General features: G+C 37.6%; 1 protein-coding gene across 2 annotated transcripts in view; it reads right to left on the bottom strand.

Moving 5' to 3' along the window:
- The window catches only part of SLIT2 (slit guidance ligand 2), a 387,270-nt gene that overhangs the window by 27,689 nt on the left and 338,719 nt on the right, over positions 1-20,862 (bottom strand). For both annotated transcript variants that reach the window (XM_065907114.1, XM_065907115.1), the window contains one exon: positions 4,780-4,873. In XM_065907114.1, coding sequence (XP_065763186.1) covers positions 4,780-4,873 — 94 coding nt within the window. The remainder of the gene's footprint in view (positions 1-4,779; positions 4,874-20,862) is intronic.

The following is a 20,862-nucleotide window of genomic DNA, read 5'->3' as shown; positions in this document are numbered from 1 at the left end:
TCCTGGACAGCTTTTCAGACTGTTCACTCTGGTGGTGTGGGGCAGAAGGGATGTCTGGCTGCACAGCTGGTGAAGAACCAGGGATGATAATACAGCTGATGTTCTCTGAGCATGTTGCTTCAGGGCCTGTTCTAGTCACTTTTTCATACATGGATTCACTGAATTCTCTCCACAGCCATGTGACATTGGGGACACCATGCCTCCTTGCTACAAGTGAGGAAACAAGCCACAAACTGCCTTGCCCAAGGACATCCAACTGGTGTGCCATGGTCAGGAACTGAACCCAAGCAATCTGGTAAGAAGCCTGAATTTCTAACCATAGTTCTATGCTGTTAAATTAGTTACTTGGCATTCCCTTTAAAAACCTTTTCATCAGTGCCGACCACTGGAGTTCTATCCATGACACCAAGACACAGTACTTTAAAGGTGCTCAGAGAAAAGCAATATGGCACGTGCAGTGATTATTAAACTATGCTTTGTGAAGCTACTGGCACTCCTACAGATATGGCCATAAATAGGGAGGGGGCTCCTGGCAGCTTCCCTCTGTATCCCCCCACCCAACAACACTTCACTGCTGTGATTCATTAGTGTTACACACTGGCTTCCATGAGTATTTCTGTTTGGAGTTTAAGAAAGGGTTTACTGACTTAAAAAAAAAAAAAAACCAGGAAATTATTTTAGCCTAATAGTATTTAGACTTTGCAATTAGGCAGAGCTGTGTTCATATTTTGGTTTCATTGTGAAGTGTATGTAATCTTGACTACATTGCTTAATCTATGTGTTACTCCCATCTCTAACACATATATAGCAATTTCCACCTCACAGGTGTTTGTTAAAAGTTTAAATAAAACATTACCTACAAAATAATTTGCATAGCATTTTATATATAATGCATGATCAATAAATGATAAGTTTTAAAAAATAATGCTATGTAATTCTTTATAATTCTAAAAAAATTCTTCATGGTTTAGACTGGACTAATTACTTTTCTATTTCAAAGCCATTAAGATGTAAGTGAATGAGAATAATTAAAAACACTCTAGTGAATGTGGATATTATTGAATGCCAATGGTTTTGCCTGAAAATGCAAAATCAGTATTTAGGAGTTACTGGAGAACTGATGAATTAAAATAAATGGGAGTATATACCGTCTAAGGGCACCACAGACTTAGCCTTGCATGTATGAATTAAGAAACGAAATGAGCTCACTGCATAAGCATGCTTGCTCTAGAGCCAGTGGTTTTAGTGCTAAATCATAACAAAGCAAAGTAAACAAGCCTGAAGTTAAATGGATTCTAAATGGCCATAGACATTCTCAACTAGATGGACAAGGCCTGAGAAAAGGGCTTCCATCAATGTTAATGTGAGCAGAGCTGCTCAAGTACAGAGCATTAAAAGAAAGAAGAAATGCTTTGAAACACTCTGAATTATTTATCTGAGAAGAGAAATCAAAGTAAAAGATAAGAGAACCACGTATTCACCAAAGAGGCTGTCTAAGAGCTATTTTATATTCTTTTCTCAACAGATACTATTTTTCAAGCCCATTAGAACTCGGAGTCACATCATGACCAACATTTTGGCCTTTCTTTGACTCCTCAGGCAGAGTTTCAAAACAGGAAGAAAATATTTAATTATGAATTCCTTAAAGTTTATATTATCAATAAAATGTATCACATTCCCTGAACTCTATTATCTGACAAGGAACAAGGAAGAAAGCAAAGACTATAAAATATATCGTTTAGAAGCCCCAAAGCTGACTAAGTAAGACGTATGCTTGAAAATTCTACTTACGGCATATCATAGTCTAAAAATATCTCAAAGCAATTTAGGAGACTTATGAGGTATAGAATAAAGCAAGAGAACTAAAACCAGCTCTATTACCTTAGTAATAAGAAAATGTAGTTGAAGAAACAGTACAACTTGTCCAAACAATATTTGTTGGTAGAAATTTTCTTTAGCAGCTTCATATAATTTTGGTTTCTAAGTCCACTTACTTTTTTGCAACTTCCTTTCCCACAATGTGCAATTATTCATAATATGGGATTAATAGCAAACACTATGATTTATCCTGTTTCCTGCTAAACTACATACAAACTCACAAATTACTGCTGAAAACCATAGGTTCCCAAATCAGTTAATGTTTAATCCAGTAAAATGCACTATAAGGAGCATGCAATCTAATTGATAGTAATTAAAGATACTGAATTAAGGGTAGGCTTTTTGAAGATGAACTTATTTTTGAATGGTTTCCTTTAAGTTTGACTAACAGTCTATCTTGTAATTACAATTTACAAAGCTGTGTGAAACCTGTCCAGCAGATAAGTCCTTCTGTAAAACCATCTGCTCTACTGATTAATTTCTCTAAGAAATGACAATATTTGTTATGCAAATGATGGAAGTTCAATTTGCCAAATTCATTAAGGGGAGATCAAAGACATTAAGACTTAAAATAGTATACCTATGTATTTGGAAGAACAAAATGCAACGCAGAATTTTGTATAAAATAAAGATTTCAATAAGACTTTTGTTTTTCCCACATACGGTTGGAAACTAAAATATGAAAAGTAGAATCAAATATATTTTCTTTTAAAAAAGCATCAAATAAAATCAGCAGGTGCTGCAACTGTATATTCTAAAATAATGAATTTTAAATCAAATTGAATTAAAATATTCTCTAAATGAAACTTGAGAGTAAGTATTTTACTCAGATTGATCTTCGAAAGGCAGTAGGGGTCAGGTGATATGACCCCATCTCCCATTCAACTTGGAATATTCAATAATCTGTTGACAAGTATTAATATGTCGTCCCAGCTCTAATCCACCTATTCTTATAAAACTGACCTGAGTAATTTTTAATTCTCTGAATCCTATGGCAACTAAGCCTGAGTATGAGAGGGTGAATAGCCATGAAACTCTATAAGAACAAACGATGGCAATATTAGCACATGCCCTGACGCATGGCAGAGGCTCAGTAAATATGGGTAAAGAAACCAGTGCGCTGGGATGACCCAGAGGGATGGGAGGGGGAGGGTGGTGGGAGGGGGGTTCAGGATGGGGAACACATGTGCACCCATGGCGGATTCATGTCAATGTGCGGCAAAACCACTACAATATTATAAAGCAATTAGCCTCCAACTAAAATTAAAAAAATTAAAAGAACAAAAAAGAAACAAGTATTGCTCTTTGCTAGTTGTCTCCTGTAGGCACAGCTCAGCCTGAGCCTTACAGTATCATTTCTGAGAATCCAGCTTATCTCTGTAACAAACAACCTGCCACGGTGATAAAGTGTAAACCTTCTCAGAGGTAACCTGTAGAAAAACCACCCCGCTGGGAAGTATAAAATCCAGCTCCAGCTGTACCCCTGAGTAACACAGAGGCCCCTGGACAGCCACGGACCTCTCTGGGTCATGGTTTCCTCGTGTGTAAAATAAAGGGTTCCTGCAGGATGATTTCCAAACTACTGCCTGGCTAAGAAAAGAAGTTGCTGTTGATAGATCCTTAAAATATCACAGAATTCTACACATAACTGTATATGCTTCCATGCGTAAAATAGACAACCAATGGGAATTTGGTGTACGGCTCAGGGAACTCAGACCAGGGCTCTGTAACATCCTAGAAGGTTGGGAAGGGGTAGGCGGTGGGAGGGAGGTCAAACAGGGAAGGGACACATGTATACCTACGGCTGACTCATGGTCATGCCTGGCAGAGACCAACACAATATAGTGAAGCAATTTTCCTTCAATTAAAAATAAATAAGTTTGGGGACAAATGAAAAAACCAAACCAAACCAAACCAAACATCCAAAAAACAAACAAAAATATTACAGAATTGTGGCAAAGGAATAATTTCATTTGATACGAAACATATTTCAGGAAGATCGCTAGCTGGCATGACTGGATGCCTTATCACCCCACCCAACATGCACATGAGTGAAGGAGACACTAAATATTAAGTACGCTGAGACAACAGACGTAAACGGATTGTACCAAGGCAACCTGGGACATGTGGTCACTCTGCGTCCTCCCTTTGGGTAGCTAAAGTATTATTGCAGACCAAAACATTTTCAGTTACATTAAACTTCTTATTTGACCAAAGATGACTTCCATTCAGGTAACAAAGCATCTAGTAGATATTATGAATTTATTTGGGTTTCCCTGGTGGCTCAGCTAGTAAAGAATCCATCTGCAATGTGGGAGACCTGGGTTTGATCCCTGGGTCGGGAATATTCCCTGGAGAGGGGAATAGCTACCTATTCCAATATTCTGGTCTGGAGAATTCCAGGGACTGTATAGTCCATGGGGTTGCAAAGAGTCGGACATGACTGAGGGATTAAACACACACACACATTCACAGACCATTTTGTTTCATAAAAAACTTCCCTTGAAAAGTCATAGAACAAAAGGAAACTCTGTTGTACTAAAAAAAGCTCATATTGTAAATAAACATTTATAAAAATGCCAATAACCCGGGAGAAAATGCCCTGTAAATCCTGAGCAAAGGTGTGAAGCTAGATTCTGAAAGAAGGGGGTTCCTTAACCAAACGTCCTCCTTGGGACTTCCGTGGTGGACCAGTGGCCAAGACTCTGAGTTCTCAACGCAGGGAGCCCAAGTTCAATCCCTGGTCAGGGACCTAGATCCCACCCGCTGCAACAAAGATCAAAGATCATGCATGCCACAACTAAGACCTGGGGTAGCCAAATAAATAATAAATACCCAAATAATGAAAAAAGAAAGGCCCTACTCCCCCAGTCATGAGCCTCAAGGCAGCCTCGGACTTACTTGTATCCCTTTGGCGTCAGGATGCACTTGGACTCATGCTGGCAGGGGTTCAAGTCCTGGGCGCAGAAGTCCAGTTTCTCCTCGCACAACTCTCCTGTTAACAGGGCAAATGGCATTAGGTCATAGAGAAAGGTTAAAAGCTTTTCTGCCAGTAGGCCGTGTCATAGAACTGAGAGGTAAGCATAACTTGTGATTGGCAAAAATAAAAAGTCACAAGACATGGAAGCAAAAGATCCAAAATGTTGGCTCTGCTGCTAAACACTTCTATGACTTGGGACAACACAACTAGTATAAACTGTGACTAGTAGGAGCCCCTTTAGAATGTAGTATACTGGAGGAAAAGGAAATATGTATGCTTTTAAATTTTTATTCTTTTATCCTTTTTTATTTGGACTTTTTATTGAGGTATAACATATATTCAAAAGATAAATGAATAGCTAACAAATGGTCACAGACTGAACCCATTCATATAACCAGCATCCGTATCCGAAAACACACCATTTACCATCATCATTTACCAGAGGCTTGACTCCAAGGATAAGTAACCACTACTCTGACCAAAGATTATTTGTGCCTGTTTTTGAGTTTGATGTAAATAGAATCATTTGGTAGGTATCCTCTTATATCTGGCTCATTCTGGTGTTTTATGTTTGGAAAAAAAAAAAAAATTCTCAAATCTTCAGGGTCTCCAAGGTCTTATAAGCCCAGAAAAAAAGGCTGTTTCCCTTTTATGACTTATTGGAACGGCTCAACAGAATACGCCTCAGCTACATCCATCACAACAGAAAGAAAACAGCAAAAGGAGAATCAATCAAAATAGAGAACGTACGCTTCTTTCCATCAACTAGTTTATAAAGAATAATTGTCATCCATAAATAAGAACTACAAGCATAACCATGTCAATTCTAGACTCTCTGTGCTGAATTGCATGTCTGATTATCTCTAAGGAGATTTCTTCATATACAAATAACACAATCATATATTATTTTCAGACACATTGGACCAAATATGATTTTCGGTGAGAACATTTTCCTGATCATTGTGTGAGATTTTTAAGATGACGGGAAAGACATATGATTTAAAAGTTCTTTCCTTTTCTACCTTACCTTTAAACGATTTTATATGCAGTAAATAAATGAATAAAGTGATACATCTATAGGCAGTTGCTGTTCATTTCCAAGAAACAATTAGAACTTTTATGTGTTCAAAGTGTGTAGATTTAAAGCAGCATTGGTTAAAAAATCAGGAGTTTGAAGCAAATCTCTTTGTTACAGACTGTTCTTCTAAGGTATACTTTGCCAAATGGTAGAAATAGTTGCCTAACAGCTAAATTTGGTATATCATTTACACTTCAAGGATCTTTTCCCATGATTTAATGCATACATGTACTCAGCATGGAATTACATCAATGTGATGTATGATAATTAGGTTTTTTCCTGTCTCTTAAAGAGAACTAATTGCACTAAAAGTCTCATATATTTCTTTCATAAGGAGACTTTCTGTGTCTTTAAATCTGTGATACAAAGAGTTTTTATCAACATATACATGATGAGTTATTTTTAAACAGGGTTTATTTAAAGATTTTTATTTTCAACTAGTATTACTTTAAATGATACAGCTTGATGGGATGTATTCATTATAATCTATCAAGCTACTGTGATGAAACTGCTGTCAGTTTTCAAATTAAATCTATCTAGTTGGATACAGACTCTTTACAGTAGTCTATATCTAAGGCAGTTTAAATATTACTCTATGTATGCTTCACTTAATACCCAAATAAGAAGTTATTTGAAAAATGATAAGAGGAAATGCTTTACTTCTTATTCATTGTGATCCAATCTAATCTAACCCAATCCCATCCAATTAAGACATTCTAAACCACAGTTCACAAGGATGTACTAGATGATACTGGGCTGGATGCTGGGGCTTACAAGGATGGATGTAATGGACTCTGCTCTCAGTCAGCTCCCTGTCTACCAGCAAAGTCTGAGCTGGAGACAGAACATAGAGAAAGAACTTCATCTCTAAGAGAAGAAAACAGGAGTCAACCCTTTATTCTCTGTTAAGTATTTCTCCATAAACTTAAGGTGGAAATGAGTGAGAAAGGAGATCAGTCTAAGAAACTGTTGACTAAACAACAGCTTTAAGACTATGCATGCCAGCTTAAATGTGAAAGCTACCTTAATATCAAGATTTCATTATTTTCTAAGGAATCTATCTTAAAACAATAGCATGTTGTTGTTATTTAGTCACTCAACCATGTCTGACTCTTTTGTGACCTCATGGACTGTAGCCTGCCAGTCTCCTCTGTCCATGGGATTCTCCAGGCAAGATTACTGGAGTGGGTATCCATTCCCTTCTCCAGGGGATCTTCCTGACCCAGGGACTGAACCCACATCTCTTGTATTGGCAGGTGGATTCTAACAAATGAGCCACCTAAGAAGCCCATAAGAATCCATAGCAGCACATTGACCGATACTAATAACTATACTAATTACTTTAGCCATCAGAACAGCAATGCTAATTGCTAAAGTTGTGTATGATAGATCATTGTGACCATCACATAGCTGCACATTTGACTCTGGTAAAACTGGCTGGTTACTTCCAAAGGATTTATCTTCATTTAAGTATCACCAAATATGATAATACTAACAAATAATACAAAGCATTATCTGTTTCCCATTACTGCCTGACTCACTTTTAAAGCCCAATCTTCCACCCTATATTCTTGTCACCTGTGTCTATTCACTATGTGATGAATTTATCTCAACTCTATGCCTGGGTTAATGGTGCTTCCTTTTGCCTTAGTAGCTTTAGTAAATTCTGCTGTCAATTTTCTCATCCATTATATAACCTATTCTTTATGAAATCTTCCTGGATCTTTTCAACCATCTGTTACATGTCATTAAGGGTGGCATTATACATTGATTTGTTTCAATAATTTTTATATATCATGTTTGCTTGTGATTCTCTTAAGGCACATGTATTTTATGTATTTATTTATTGACTTAATAAACATGTATAACAGTGCTTACTGCTGTGTATCAGGGAGGAGGTTCCCAGGTGGCTCAGTGGTAAAGAGTGGTAAAGATCTTGCCAGTGCAGGAGATGCAAGAGATGTGAGTTCAATTCCTGGACTGGGAAGATTACCTGGAGAAGGAAAATGGCAATCCACTCCAGTATTTTTGCCTGGAAAATTCCATGGACAGAGAAGCATGGTGGGCTACAGTCCACAGGTTCAAAAAGAGTTGGACATGATTAAGCATGCATGCACGCTGTGTATCAGACTGCTTCAATTTAACATTGCATAAATATGTAGTCGCTTAATGTTCATGACAACCATATAAGGTAAGCTTGTAGGGTTGTACTGCTTTGGGTGCACTGGGTATTCATTAGTGTTTATCTTATTTCTTTTCTTTGACTGGAAGATCATTGAGAGCAACGTGTTTTGAATATTTGTCTTTACATCTCTCTAGGGTATGGGATAACGACATAATAAAATAATATTTATTGAAAGAAACATTCATGCCTTTTAAGGAAAGAACTCTATCTTGTTGACCTATATTCAACTTCTTTCATTTCCACCTTTAGATATTTTTTTCTCTTTAATTTCTACTTAATGATTAACCACTCATCATTAACAATAACTAGCTTATGTTCTTTCCTTTAAACATCACTTAAACACTTTTTAAATATTAAAAATAAGTGTTTTCATTGAACTGTTACTTGAATTTCTTCTAATTATATTGTGTTCTGCTGTATTTGAGGGAAGTCAGCTTTCAAATAACATCTCACAGTGGTAAGATATAAAAGTTTAATATAAAATGGGAAACGAAGCAAGTTCCATAGACAAATGCAGCAAGGTTTATCTAGTCCTAAACCAGTAAAAGGAAAACTGGACATTTGAACACTGTGTTAGATTTCTGAGAAGAATGGAAACAAAAGGCTCTAATAGTAATGCACTCATACGCTTTGATTATTAATACTACTGAACTGTTTCTCCCAAACTTCACAGTATTGAGAGGACATTATGCACTTTTTCTTTTTGGCATATGTATAGTCAGAGCTAGTACTGTGTTAGTGGAAAAATTAGGGGGAAAATAAAGGAAAGGAAAGTAACTGAATCTGTTTCTTTTCTTTTTTTGATGATCCAAGGCCTTCTTGAAATCATATCATCAAGGGCTCCCTCCTCTCCTGAAATGATGAAGTTTGTGAGGTGACAGAATGGATGGAAAGGTGAACTATAATCTATTAACTTATAAGCAGGTCTTTACATTTCTATCTTGGCATTGAGGGAAAGGTATGTCAGGCCATTGGAGTGGTTAAGGGCAACGTGTTTAGATACAGGTTAAATTTCAGTGCTCATGAATCCCTCAAGAGACAGAGTCTAGGCAAACATTGGATTCATAATTTGGCTCCAATCAACTCCACAAAATCCCAGGAAATTCTATTTATTTGGTTTCATCCTGAGCCCTTAAAAGTCCCCAATGACAAAACAATAGCATAGAACCCAATCGTTGCCTGACATTTGTGATTTCACTTTTGATCAGACGAGCAAATTAATCTTCTTTGTGCTTCCAGCTTCCAGTGAGTTTTGTTGATGAGAAGGTAAAGCTCTGTGTGTGTGTTGGCTGGTTGCCTCTGTTTAGAGAAGAAATAGAGGAGTCAGCCAGGGAATGTACTGTTACTTTCTCAAGATTACAGAAGTTAGTGAATGATCAACTGAAAATCGTGAAGAAAGAACAGCACGTGTCCTAAACAGAGGTTTTTTTTTTTTTTTGGTAAGAAAGTGACATCTAGGTTTTAGATCACCTCTTCCTGATTGTGTCTGTCAGTTAAGTATGGCAGACAGTGAGGTTTGAAATGATTACGTTCTACTGTTATACTAATGATTGCTGTTGACGCAGTAAGGCAGGAGTGATGCCGACTCCTACAAGTTATCCTCAGAGTTCAGAAGAAGATGTAATTCACTGCTTACTGAGCATCTGTGTATGTGGTCTTTCTGAAGAACCTGATGCAGCAGTAATATGACTGTACACCCTGGCTTGCTCTGGGCAGTCCTGCTTTATACCTGCTGTCCCAAGGTGATTTTCAGTAGGGTCCCCGTGCACTCACATACACATGCCCTGATTTGGGTGACAGATGCTACGGTCACCTTGTGGGTGGAGCAGTAAAAGCTGGATCATCAGAGTTAATGCTCTGTTTGGAGTGAAGAGTGAACCAGCATAAAGAGATCCTGGGGAGAAACGATTATCACTTGGGTGAAATGACATGTGGGTTCCTGCTTGGAATAATCTTCTGTGACTTATTTGATAGAAAACAATGGACTGGTTGCAGAGAAGTGAACTATTTTATTGTTCTGGCCCCAGTTCTTTACGAGTAAAATGAGGTTCTGGAATTGAAGTTGTGCAAGGTCAACTGTGGCTTAAAAAAAATTTTTTTTAAAGGCAAAGTGCTTCTAAAGAGATGGATAAGGCAGATAGCAAGTCAGCAAAGGAAGCATCATGCCTTAGCTGAACCAAACAACATTACTGCATTAGTGCTGAGAAAGAACAGTGTCGGCATGTACCTTAATTCCACGGAGGTACCAATACTGTGCGTATTACTGCAACGAGGCAGAAATCTCAGTGTAATTGATAATTCCTACGGGAAACAGTGCTTGGAGCTGGCCTTGTGTCCTGCTTCAGTTTAGATCCGTGGACCTAATTTTAAAGTTCCCTACTTCTTTAACACGTGCAGCCCTTCCTTCATCTTCATTTGTACTTCTGGTGTCTTAAGTCATCTTTTTATTTGCATTCCTTATTACCACACTCACTGAAATAGTTTTAGAACTCTTTCACAAACTTCTTGCCTGATATCTATGGTGAGATCTGCCTTTGCATTTTTTTAAACAAATGATTCTGGTAGCCGACTACCAGATTTTTAACATCACCATATATTTTGAGTACATACTATATAAGAAGACTTGTGTTAATGCTAGGAGTATGATGGTGAATAACAAAAAATGATATCCTTATTCTCATGGAGCTCATACATGAGAGGAGGAGGAGAAAGATATTGATCCAATAATTTCACAAGTAACTATAAAATAGCCTGAGTGATGAAGGCTAATAAGTGCTCTGGTATGCTCCAGAAGGGCAACTGACTGTAAGGGAGGTTTTTCGTTTTTTGTTTTTCTGAAGAAGTAGGGGTTGGATTGCAGGTGAAGAGGGGGTAAAGAGCACTTGCAGGGGTTCTATGCAGGAGGTGACATGGAAAACATGAGCTCAGAGATACTGGGAGTGAGCTGGGAGAGCATGGTGGCAGAGAAGGTCACAAGGGGTACCAGGCGCCACAAGGTAGAATGTCTTTACTTAAGGAGCAGTGGGTGCCACTGAAGGAGTTTATGATGGAGGATGGTCAGATGGCATCTGTATCTTGGAAAAAACATTCTGGCTCTAGTGGAGGATGGATTGCATGGAGACAGATACAAATGGGTGAGAGATGACTCAGTTGGCACTCAGGTGATTGTAGAGATGTAGATAGTCTGGAGAGACATTTCAGAAACAAAATAGATGGGAACTGGTGTTGAATTGGGTGGGCATAGGGGAGAGAGGAAACTGTCTGGAACTTCTAGATTTCTGGTATGAAGACTGGAACTACCTTTCAGAGACATGGAGAACACTGAAAAGATCAGGTTTTCTGGGGCACAAATCGAGTTTGAAATATAGTGATGTAGCGTCATGGGTTGAATTGTGTTCCCCCCTAGTTCCCCCTGAAAAATATGGTGCAGTCCCTCAGTATCTCAGAATGGGATCTTATTTGGAGATTGGGCTTTTACAGAAGTAATCAGGTTAAAATGAGGTCTGTAGGTGGGCCCTAATCCGGTATGGCTGATGTTCCTACAGGTGCCTGTGCTCAGTCATGTCCGACTCTTTGCAATCCTTGGGACTGTAACCCGCCAGCTACTCTCTCCATGGGATTCTCCAGGCAAGAATACTGCAGTGGGTTGCCATGCCTCTTCCAGGGGATCTTCCCAACCCAGGGACTGACCCTGTGTCTCCTGCAGTTCCTGCATTGCAGGTGAACTCATTACCCCTGAGCCATTGGGGAAGCCCATGATGTTCCTATAGAACAAGGAAACCCGGCACAGAGGGCAGCCCATACAACGGACAGAGAGTGAAGACGGCCTTCGACAGGCCAAGCAGAGAAGTCTGTAACAGGTCCTTCTCTCAAAAGGATCTAATGCCACCGATACCATGCGTTTGGACTTCTAACCTCCAGAACTGTGAGACATTAAATTCTTATAATTTAAATCACCCAGTTTGTGACAGTTTGTTATAGTAGCACCAGTAAACCAAAATAGCTGGTAAATTCTAAATTACTGGGGGTTTATAGATGGGAATAAAACTTTCAAACTTATGCAACTATTTCTTTTCTTCCCTCATTCTCTTTTTCTCCTTACTTCTTTCCTTCCCTCCCTTCCTTCCGCCTCTTTCCTTTTTTATTTCATTCCATGTGACTGTTCTCTCCCATGTCTGAAATACTCTTTAAAGCTTCTCCAACAGTGTCTGTAATAAGCAATGAACAAGGAGAGGAAGCGGCCCCTAACCATGACCTTTACACTTCAAGGGTCAAGGTTTGAAAAGAGCATTATCAGCATGGTTTAGCCCTCCATTCGCTGCCAGAGTCGGATGCCTCTCCGCGAAGCACTTTGAGTCTTGGTTGACTTGGACCAATCAGTCCTTGGCCCTCTCTCTAAGAAGTGTTGGCATTAAATGGTGAGGATTGCAGGACAGGACACCCAAATAGTAATGAAGATTCTCCTCCATTAAAAGGTGATAATGGCAAGAGAATAATAAACTACTGTCCTATGTGGTGGGGGGTAGAAAAGTGAGTCTAATTTCTGTTTCATCTACTTAACAATAAATCTGGAGACTGGTTTGAACTTTGAATGACAGTTGCAATGAAAAACAACTACCAACATCTCCATTATCATTAAATTACAAAATAATAATCTTGAAAATGTTTTATTAAATTACATCAAAATCATCAGAGCTTGTGGTAGGTGGATGACACCTGAGTTGAGCCTTGTCACTAAAAACTACTTACATTTTCTATAAAGACATATTTCTTAAACATGCTTTTTCTTAAAATACACTGGTTTAACTTATGACACTGTTGAAAATTCTTAACTGTGGTGATTCTTTGTCAAATCAACGAATAATGAAGATATCATATAATCCATGAGAGATAATATTAAATTTTTCCTGAAACTAGTAAGAATAGTATAAGAGGAAGTTAACAACATATAGTAGAATTATTTTATATGTATTCTGGAGTGGGACTGTTTAACTTGACTAAAATTCAAACTTCACTTCAGTTTAACAATTTTTATAATAATATATTAGGGAGAAACTATTTTGAACTAGAATTAGCAATAAAAGGATATACATGACAAAGTCCTTACTCTGGAGGAGTTAAAATCTGGAAAAATTAGAGACATAAGATAGATGCTTAAGTTTCCCTTAAGTTTCATTTAGTGACTGGTATATGGACAGCATCATGCCCTACAAACTGGCTGAATAATTTATTATTTTATTTTTTATTGAAAAATATACTACACAAATACAAAATTCACTATTACCCTTAAAGAGACTTCTCTTGGCAAGGTAAACTGTGCCATTTAGAAAAGAAGACATTTTTGAAGAGCTGTTGGATTGACAATTAGTTGCTTTCCATCTACCAAGAAATTTAGGCAACAGCATATCTTGCAGAAGCTTACTCAGTTCTCAAACTTGCTTAACAGAGAAGAGGTTGTCCCTAGATCAGGGTTCCAGGAATTTTCCAACTCAACTCTGTTGATTATTCATTTTTTTCACTAACTGAGCAATAAGAAAGTGTGGGTTTTAATTAATAAGTATCTCATTTATATTTTTCCAAAAATTAGCACTGTATGTTCAAATTGGCCATATTTACAAATATAACAAATGATTTTAGATATAGGCATATGACACTGTTGGAATGCTTAACTCTCACTAGTTTTTGCTAATATAAGCAGATTAGTATCTTTCTTCTCTGAAACAGAAATACTCTCAGGGTCCATTTGGGGACCATGGATGTATGAAGGGGGTGGGAAGGATTCCGCAGCAGCCTGTTCTTATTCCTATTGATAAACTTTACCAAGCTAGTTTCTTTTTTAATATGAAAGGATCATTGATATTAATAAAAATGGAAAGGTAACGTATGACCACAATCTGGATAACTGAACCAGAATTCTAGTGTTAAATTTAATCTGTTATGACATTTTCAAATACACTTATAACAAAGGAGGAAGTCTGGTTGAATTCCTGACGGCATCCCCAAGCCACAGAGTTCTGGAGGGTCAAACACATCATTCTTCAAATATTTGCATTGTGAGCGCTTCCTTCAGTCAAGAAAAACCTGGAAAAATGCTACTAATTCTACTCTGCATGAACTGGCACACAAGGAAAGGTTTCAAAAAAAGGCAACCTACTGTAAATAAATTGGTATTTCACTTCCTAAAGTTACACTACTTGAGGGTAAGGGATGGATAGCTTTATTTATAGTTTCGTATCTCTTCATTGTCATTGCATTTGCCAGCAAATTATCTGCCACAAATTAGATACTCAATGGCTGTTGACAAATGTGAAAGGCAGCACTTATTTGATTGCTTTTCAGAGGAAAATACTTTATAAATGTTAAGGAGAAGGAGGCCTGGATGGCATAAGGGATAATATAAGAAAGAAGAGAGAGTAAGGAACACTGGTAGCAGATTTGTGTTCTGAGATCCCAGCCTCAAGTATGCCCTTGCAGGCTGGACTTGATAGACTACCCTGTTAACTCAGGTATCCTGATAATCCTGTCTGCCAAATGATGACTATCCCAATGGGAAACAGAGAGGATGAACTCTGGAATCAATAGGAAGTATGAGTGTAAATGGCATGTTTGAGAAATATTAAGATAAACAGAACTGGATTTTCATTATCCTGTTTTTCATTATCCAATTTAAAAAATTCCATGCAATTCCTTAAAAATTGTACATTTCTCATTTGTTCTTATTCATATAGAGAATACAATCCTCTCTCCTCTCACAGACCTTGCAGGGAGACGGATGGACTGTATTAGATGGTGGACACAGCTGGTGGGATTATGGGAGCCATTCCAGGACAGGTTAATTGATCGGACCTGAAAGAAAAGTATTTGCTTCCTCTTCTTTCACTGAACCAGGCCAGTCCTATTTGTTCCATGGTTTGCTCATTGTTATAATCCCAGGCACCAGAGCACATTAACATGAGCAGATGCCCAGTCTTCAATCTGAATAGTCAGTATCCTTATCAGTAGTGATAATAACAAATGAATTTATTTCCATCAGTAAGTAAAGAATTACTTATGGACAGAGAGTTTCTGCTTCTTATTTTCATAAAAGAGTTAATTCTTCTTAAAGGTTCCTTTTAACAATAATCTGATGCTTTCTTACCTGTGTTTACTACCCTGAAATTTGTTCTATCAATTAGCAATAGTTAACTGACCTTCATAATATGATCAATAAACTACCCAGAGCATACCCACATCTCTAAACTTAATCAAATCTAACTGTTAGTACAGAAATATAGAGAACTGATCTTGAGGGGCTGTGAATTTTTAAAGATATATTAGCCACTGATAAATGTCCTCTTGGTTCAAAGGGTGTGCAAAATGGGACACCCGCATAACCAACACTGCCAGAGTGCAATCTCTCATGGGATAAAGTTTATCATAATGCAAAACAGGAAGGCTCAAGGAAATATGTTATAAGTGTGGGAATTAATATGTCTCAAAAAAGAAAACCATTTTATAGCCTCACTTTTGTTCTATATGATATGAAATGGGTGGTTCTATAATGCTCATTGGCCAGAAAGTTTGATTACACTTTGTATTCAGAAGCTATTCTCTTTATTTAAAAACTAGTCAAGTAGCTATATTTTGCCATTCACTTTCTTGGAATGAGAAATGACTGCTTCGTACTGGTGAAATAACTGACCTAATCTGAACTTCCAATGAAGAATCAAAGCCAAACAGCTTGACAAGGGCTAATGTTTTATGTATTCTCATATCACTTTCAATTCCGAGCACAGTATCCTGAATGATGTATTTTCCCAATAAATATCTTTTGAATTTTTTTAAATGGAAAAATTTACCTCTTCAAATAAATAAGCAAAAAAGGAGGTGTTTTTCAGTACTTCCTCGCTGGAACATTATGTCTAAATAATGCAGCCAATTCCAACAACCACAAAAACTGCAGAAGTATTTAATTTTGTTTTCAGAATAAATCAGTCCAAATTATATTGACTAAGACTTGGTTAAGCCAAACTGTTGTTCTGGGCTCAATGGGCCTTGTCTATTAACTAAAGAGCAAATAGGCTTCGGACTACGGGCAGAACAATAGGATCCTTAAAATCTTTTCTAAGATTCAAATGCATTTAAGAAGATTGGAAAGGTTGGAAGATGAATGCAAACCACACAGTATAATTAGGCTGCCAAAGTACTCTCTCTAGTTAAAACAGACTGCAAGTACAACTGCAAATATACTGACACTGATAAACAGACTTTACACATCTTGAGGCATAATTAATGAGAGAAGGAGCCACTGTTAATAACAGATCACGAAAATCCAAAAATATACAAAAAACCCTAAAAAAAGGCAGCCAAATTGAAGAGTTCTTCAGTATTCAATATTTCCTTATACTTCAAAGTATAATAAGAGGGCAAAGAAAACCAAAGGCTTATTCGTAAATAAATCTTTTCCTTTGGATGTGAGTATGGTAAATAAAATGAAAAATAATAATTTTTTAAAAAGACAATACTGGAAACCACTGGGGGAGAAATTTCCTTCATGAATATAATTTATTTTAGGTAGAATTTTCTCTATCAAAAGCTTGTTAGAATTCCTCCATCATTGAGAATGACATCAATCATCTAAACCATGTCACTGTAGCAATGACAATTGAAATTAAATGATGGAAAACTTGAACTTGCCCTCTATGACAGCCCATGATATTTCTGGAGTATAGACATCTAACATATTCAAGTGTTTTCTTATACATTCTTCCATTCTTCCACATTATTCTCAAACATCAAAATGAAGTGGGACAGATGTCATTAAAGATTTTGAGAGGCCCCAGAGTTGATACATTTTAGTGCCTGGATGAGAAATCTGAGCTTTTCCCATTAGCTTCATAAATTCATCAGTATCCCATCTGCCCTATGTAATGGAAGGTAGCCTGGTCATCAAGATATTAATTATACAGGCACCAATTAATTATACAGGCACCAATTTCTTGTTTTCATGTCTAGATTATGTAGACTGCTTGTCTGCATCTGAATTTTGTGACTACGGATTTACCCTTTTCAAAGCACATGAGGGTCAATTATTTATAGCAGTCTGAGGAGCCAGCAAAAGGAAAGCTTGTTTGGCACTGAGGATGGGTCAGAACCACTATGGCATGTGAAAAATGCCAAATCTGGAAGACGGCAGCAATAAAGAAGGGACTAATTCCAGGGGAAGGTCCCGAAGTTAGAATGCAGGCCGTGGGTTCAGTTAGACACTTGTTTGCATCTGGACCCCTACTCCCAGGTGGCGCTAGTGGTAAAGAACCTGCCTGCCAACGCAGGAGACATGAGACGCCGGTCCCATCCCTGGGTCAGGAAGATCCCCTGGAGAAGGGCATAGCAACCTGCTCCAGTATTCTTGCCTGGAGACTCCCCATGGACAGAGGAGCCTGGTAGGCTACAGTCCACGGGATCGCCAAGAGTCAGACACAACTGACGTGGCTGAGCACACACACATCTTCGGGTGAGTGCTATGTTGCTGTTTTATACAAAGCAAGTGAACGAGTGAAAATTGGTCAGTCAAGTCTGATTCTTTGTGACCCACGGACTGTAGTCTGCCAGGCTTCTCTGTTCCTGGGACTCTCCAGGCAAGAATACCGGAGTGGGTTGCCATTTCCTGCTCTACAGGATCTTTCCACCCAGGGACTGAACCCAGGTATCCTGTTCTGCCAGGCGGAGTCTTTACCGTCTGAACCATCAGCGAAGTCCTGTTTTATAGAACTTATTGCTCAAATCTTTATTGCTCATATTATAGAGTTCTTTGGGGCTTCCCAGGTAGCTCAGTGGTGAAGAATCCCCCTGCCAAGCAGGATACATGGGTTTGGTCTCTGGGTTGGGAAGATCCCCTGGAGAAGGAAATGGCACCCACTCCAGTATTCTTGCCTGGACAATCTCATGGACAGAGGAGCCTGGTGGGCTACAGTCAATGAGGTCACAAAGAATTGGACATGACTTAGCAACTGAATAACAATAACAACAGAGTTCAACTTAATCATATGTCAGCTAATTACAGTTTCTTTTTACTTACAAAATTCTCTCTGAGTGTTATAAAGAAGTTGAAACTTCATTCTTAGTTATGTTTGGGATTCAAATAATAGAAAATGATTTGACTGCTTTTAAAAGCAATTTAGTCAGCAGCAGGTTCTTGGAAATAGGAGACATCTTTTATAAACATAAGCATGAAATTTAATCAGTACATGAAACCACGTAGTGATTTAAAGCACTATCATACTGTCAAGCTTGCTCCTGAGTGTGTGTGTGTGTGTGTGTGTGTGTGTGTGTGTAAATATTTAAGGACATATTCTTGTGACAGAATAATGGCCACTGTGTTTCCTGAGATAGAATCAGTCCTTAGAAGTCTCTGTCCCAAACCACCAATTGCTTTAGTACTTGTAAATAAAACAATATTTGACCAAGGGTGGTATTGGATGCATTAATCCACAGAGAATGTATAGACTATATTTTTCACATTCTCAAACAAGACATAACTTTTTTTTCATGCTTTTTAACTTAACTCTGCACATAGTAAGAATAAGTGAACAACTGATAAATCATCTGAACTACGTAGCAGAAAAAAAATGAAGAGGAGACAGATCTACTGTAAAATACAGTCCATGCTAGCCTTTGAATCATACTGCTCATGCCATATATACAACTGGAGCTGTCAAGACAAGCACACCCTTTTAGGATAATGTGCCTGAACTTGGCACTTGAAACTTTTGTAAGCTGAATGAGTAAAAATACAATATTATTAGGTATAATTCTGAATTTCTAAGATAAAAATTCAACAAAGATTACATGATGACTCTCAGGACATACTGATCAACCTTGTCACTACAGGACTTCCCTTCCCAGACCCTGATATATTTGGAAAATCATACAGACTATAAGTGCCAAGGATTTAATATGATCTTCTTATGCTTTAAAAATACTGCCTAGTACACGTGACATTCTATGAGTTTGACATCATTTTAAAAAAAAACAACTTCTTGGGCTTTGTAATTTTTATCTTATAAAATGTTTTAATAAATGTATACACCTTTTAATATTTTTCATGTTTAAAAATACTGAAGATATTAATTTAAAATTATGGGAAAATTCTCACTATTTAACATTTTTTCTACCTACAGTCTACCTACTGCACTAATTAACTTACATTTTTCATGATAAAAATAATATATTTGGAATGTCTTTAAAAAAGGAAAAGCATACAGACAAGAAGAAACTAGAAAGCATTAGTCTTTCTTTTTTGCCACGTCTGCCCACCCAGAGAGCTTCTTTTGCGGCCTTCCAGAAATTGGTAAAGTGCATTTCAGACACCCTTTTTGTAAGTGTTTGGTATAGCTATCCACATATCAAGGATCTGAATGACTGATTTGACATATTCATATCAGATTTCATTTTAGTCAACATTCCTTTTACCATGTACACACCATGAAATCTATGTAGCTTTAAAAGAAAGAGGGAAACGAAAATAAAATCATAATAGACTTAAAAGGCAACTAACCTTTTTCCACCTCATTCAGATTAGCAGCTGGCAGCAACAAAGACAGAAGAGACAAAAGACGTTTTACATTGCGGTACAGAGCAGGCACAGGAAGCCAAGGCACAGCATTAACAACAGAGAAGCCCAGGGTGAGACAGCAAACGGAAGCAAGGCTTACATTTCTTACCTAGAGCCGGGCCAAACGCACAAACAAGGAGAAAATGAGGCAAAAGGCAGACGCCATCACAGGGAGCGAGAGATCTCAGCTAAACCAGGCGACTTAACAACAGGCAGCTTTACTTGTAAGACGTGCACATAATGGTTTGTGTGTGGGCATTGGAGATTTGGAAAACAAAGAGATAATGGAAAAATTAAAATGCCCTGAATTTTTTCTGCAAAATGCATTCTAAGTTTGTACATGCCCAACTTGTATGGAAACTTCCATTGACTGAACGTATGCCATTCCCATCAAGCAATATCCATGGTTAAAAAGTGATCAATTTTGTTTCAACTTTCTATATGGTCCTATGAGAAGAGGGTTAATTAAGAAACAATCTCAGAGCAGATACAGGGTTCTGCCTCCTAGGAAATACGCAAAACCACATTTTTCAATGCAACACCTGAATTCATATGAGAGCTTATTTAAGAAAAGGTGTCAAGTTTTTCAACATCTCAAGGGTGCCATGTTTACAATGTTCATTTTTATAACTTTTGAGCTAGTGTAATTTGAGGAATTCTTTGATGATTCACTTTCAAGAAATGCCTTGTTTATAGAAAGGATATAATAAGAGCTTTCAAAAAATGATAAACCATAAGAAAAAACACAACTCTCAAGCTAATATTGAAATCCTGGAGTGGATTTTTAAATTGTTTGTTTAGCCATTTCAGAGTCTTACTTAATCCTTAACACGGTCATTTTAATTTAGAGTCACAGTGAATTAAAACTTTTCAAAGATTAATCTTGTCTAAAGAATCCTAGCAATCAACAGTCATATGCTATACATAGGACAGATGATGGATCGAATTAAGTAGAAAAGAATGGTTTGGAGGACTTGGGTGGGGAAGGGAGAGTAAGGGTTACATAACAGACAAACAATGTTGACTCTTAAAATTTATGTTATCAATCTCTGAAGCAGGAAAGGACAGAGCTTGTCCTCTAATAAATCAATAACTATGTACTGTGGTATTTTGGTTACATGGACTTAGATATATTTAATAAATTTCAA

This window comes from Muntiacus reevesi, chromosome 16 (assembly GCF_963930625.1).
Source record: "Muntiacus reevesi chromosome 16, mMunRee1.1, whole genome shotgun sequence".
Lineage (NCBI taxonomy): Eukaryota > Metazoa > Chordata > Mammalia > Artiodactyla > Cervidae > Muntiacus > Muntiacus reevesi.
Note: the sequence above shows the minus strand (reverse complement) of the source record. Positions and strands in the feature narration are given on the sequence as shown.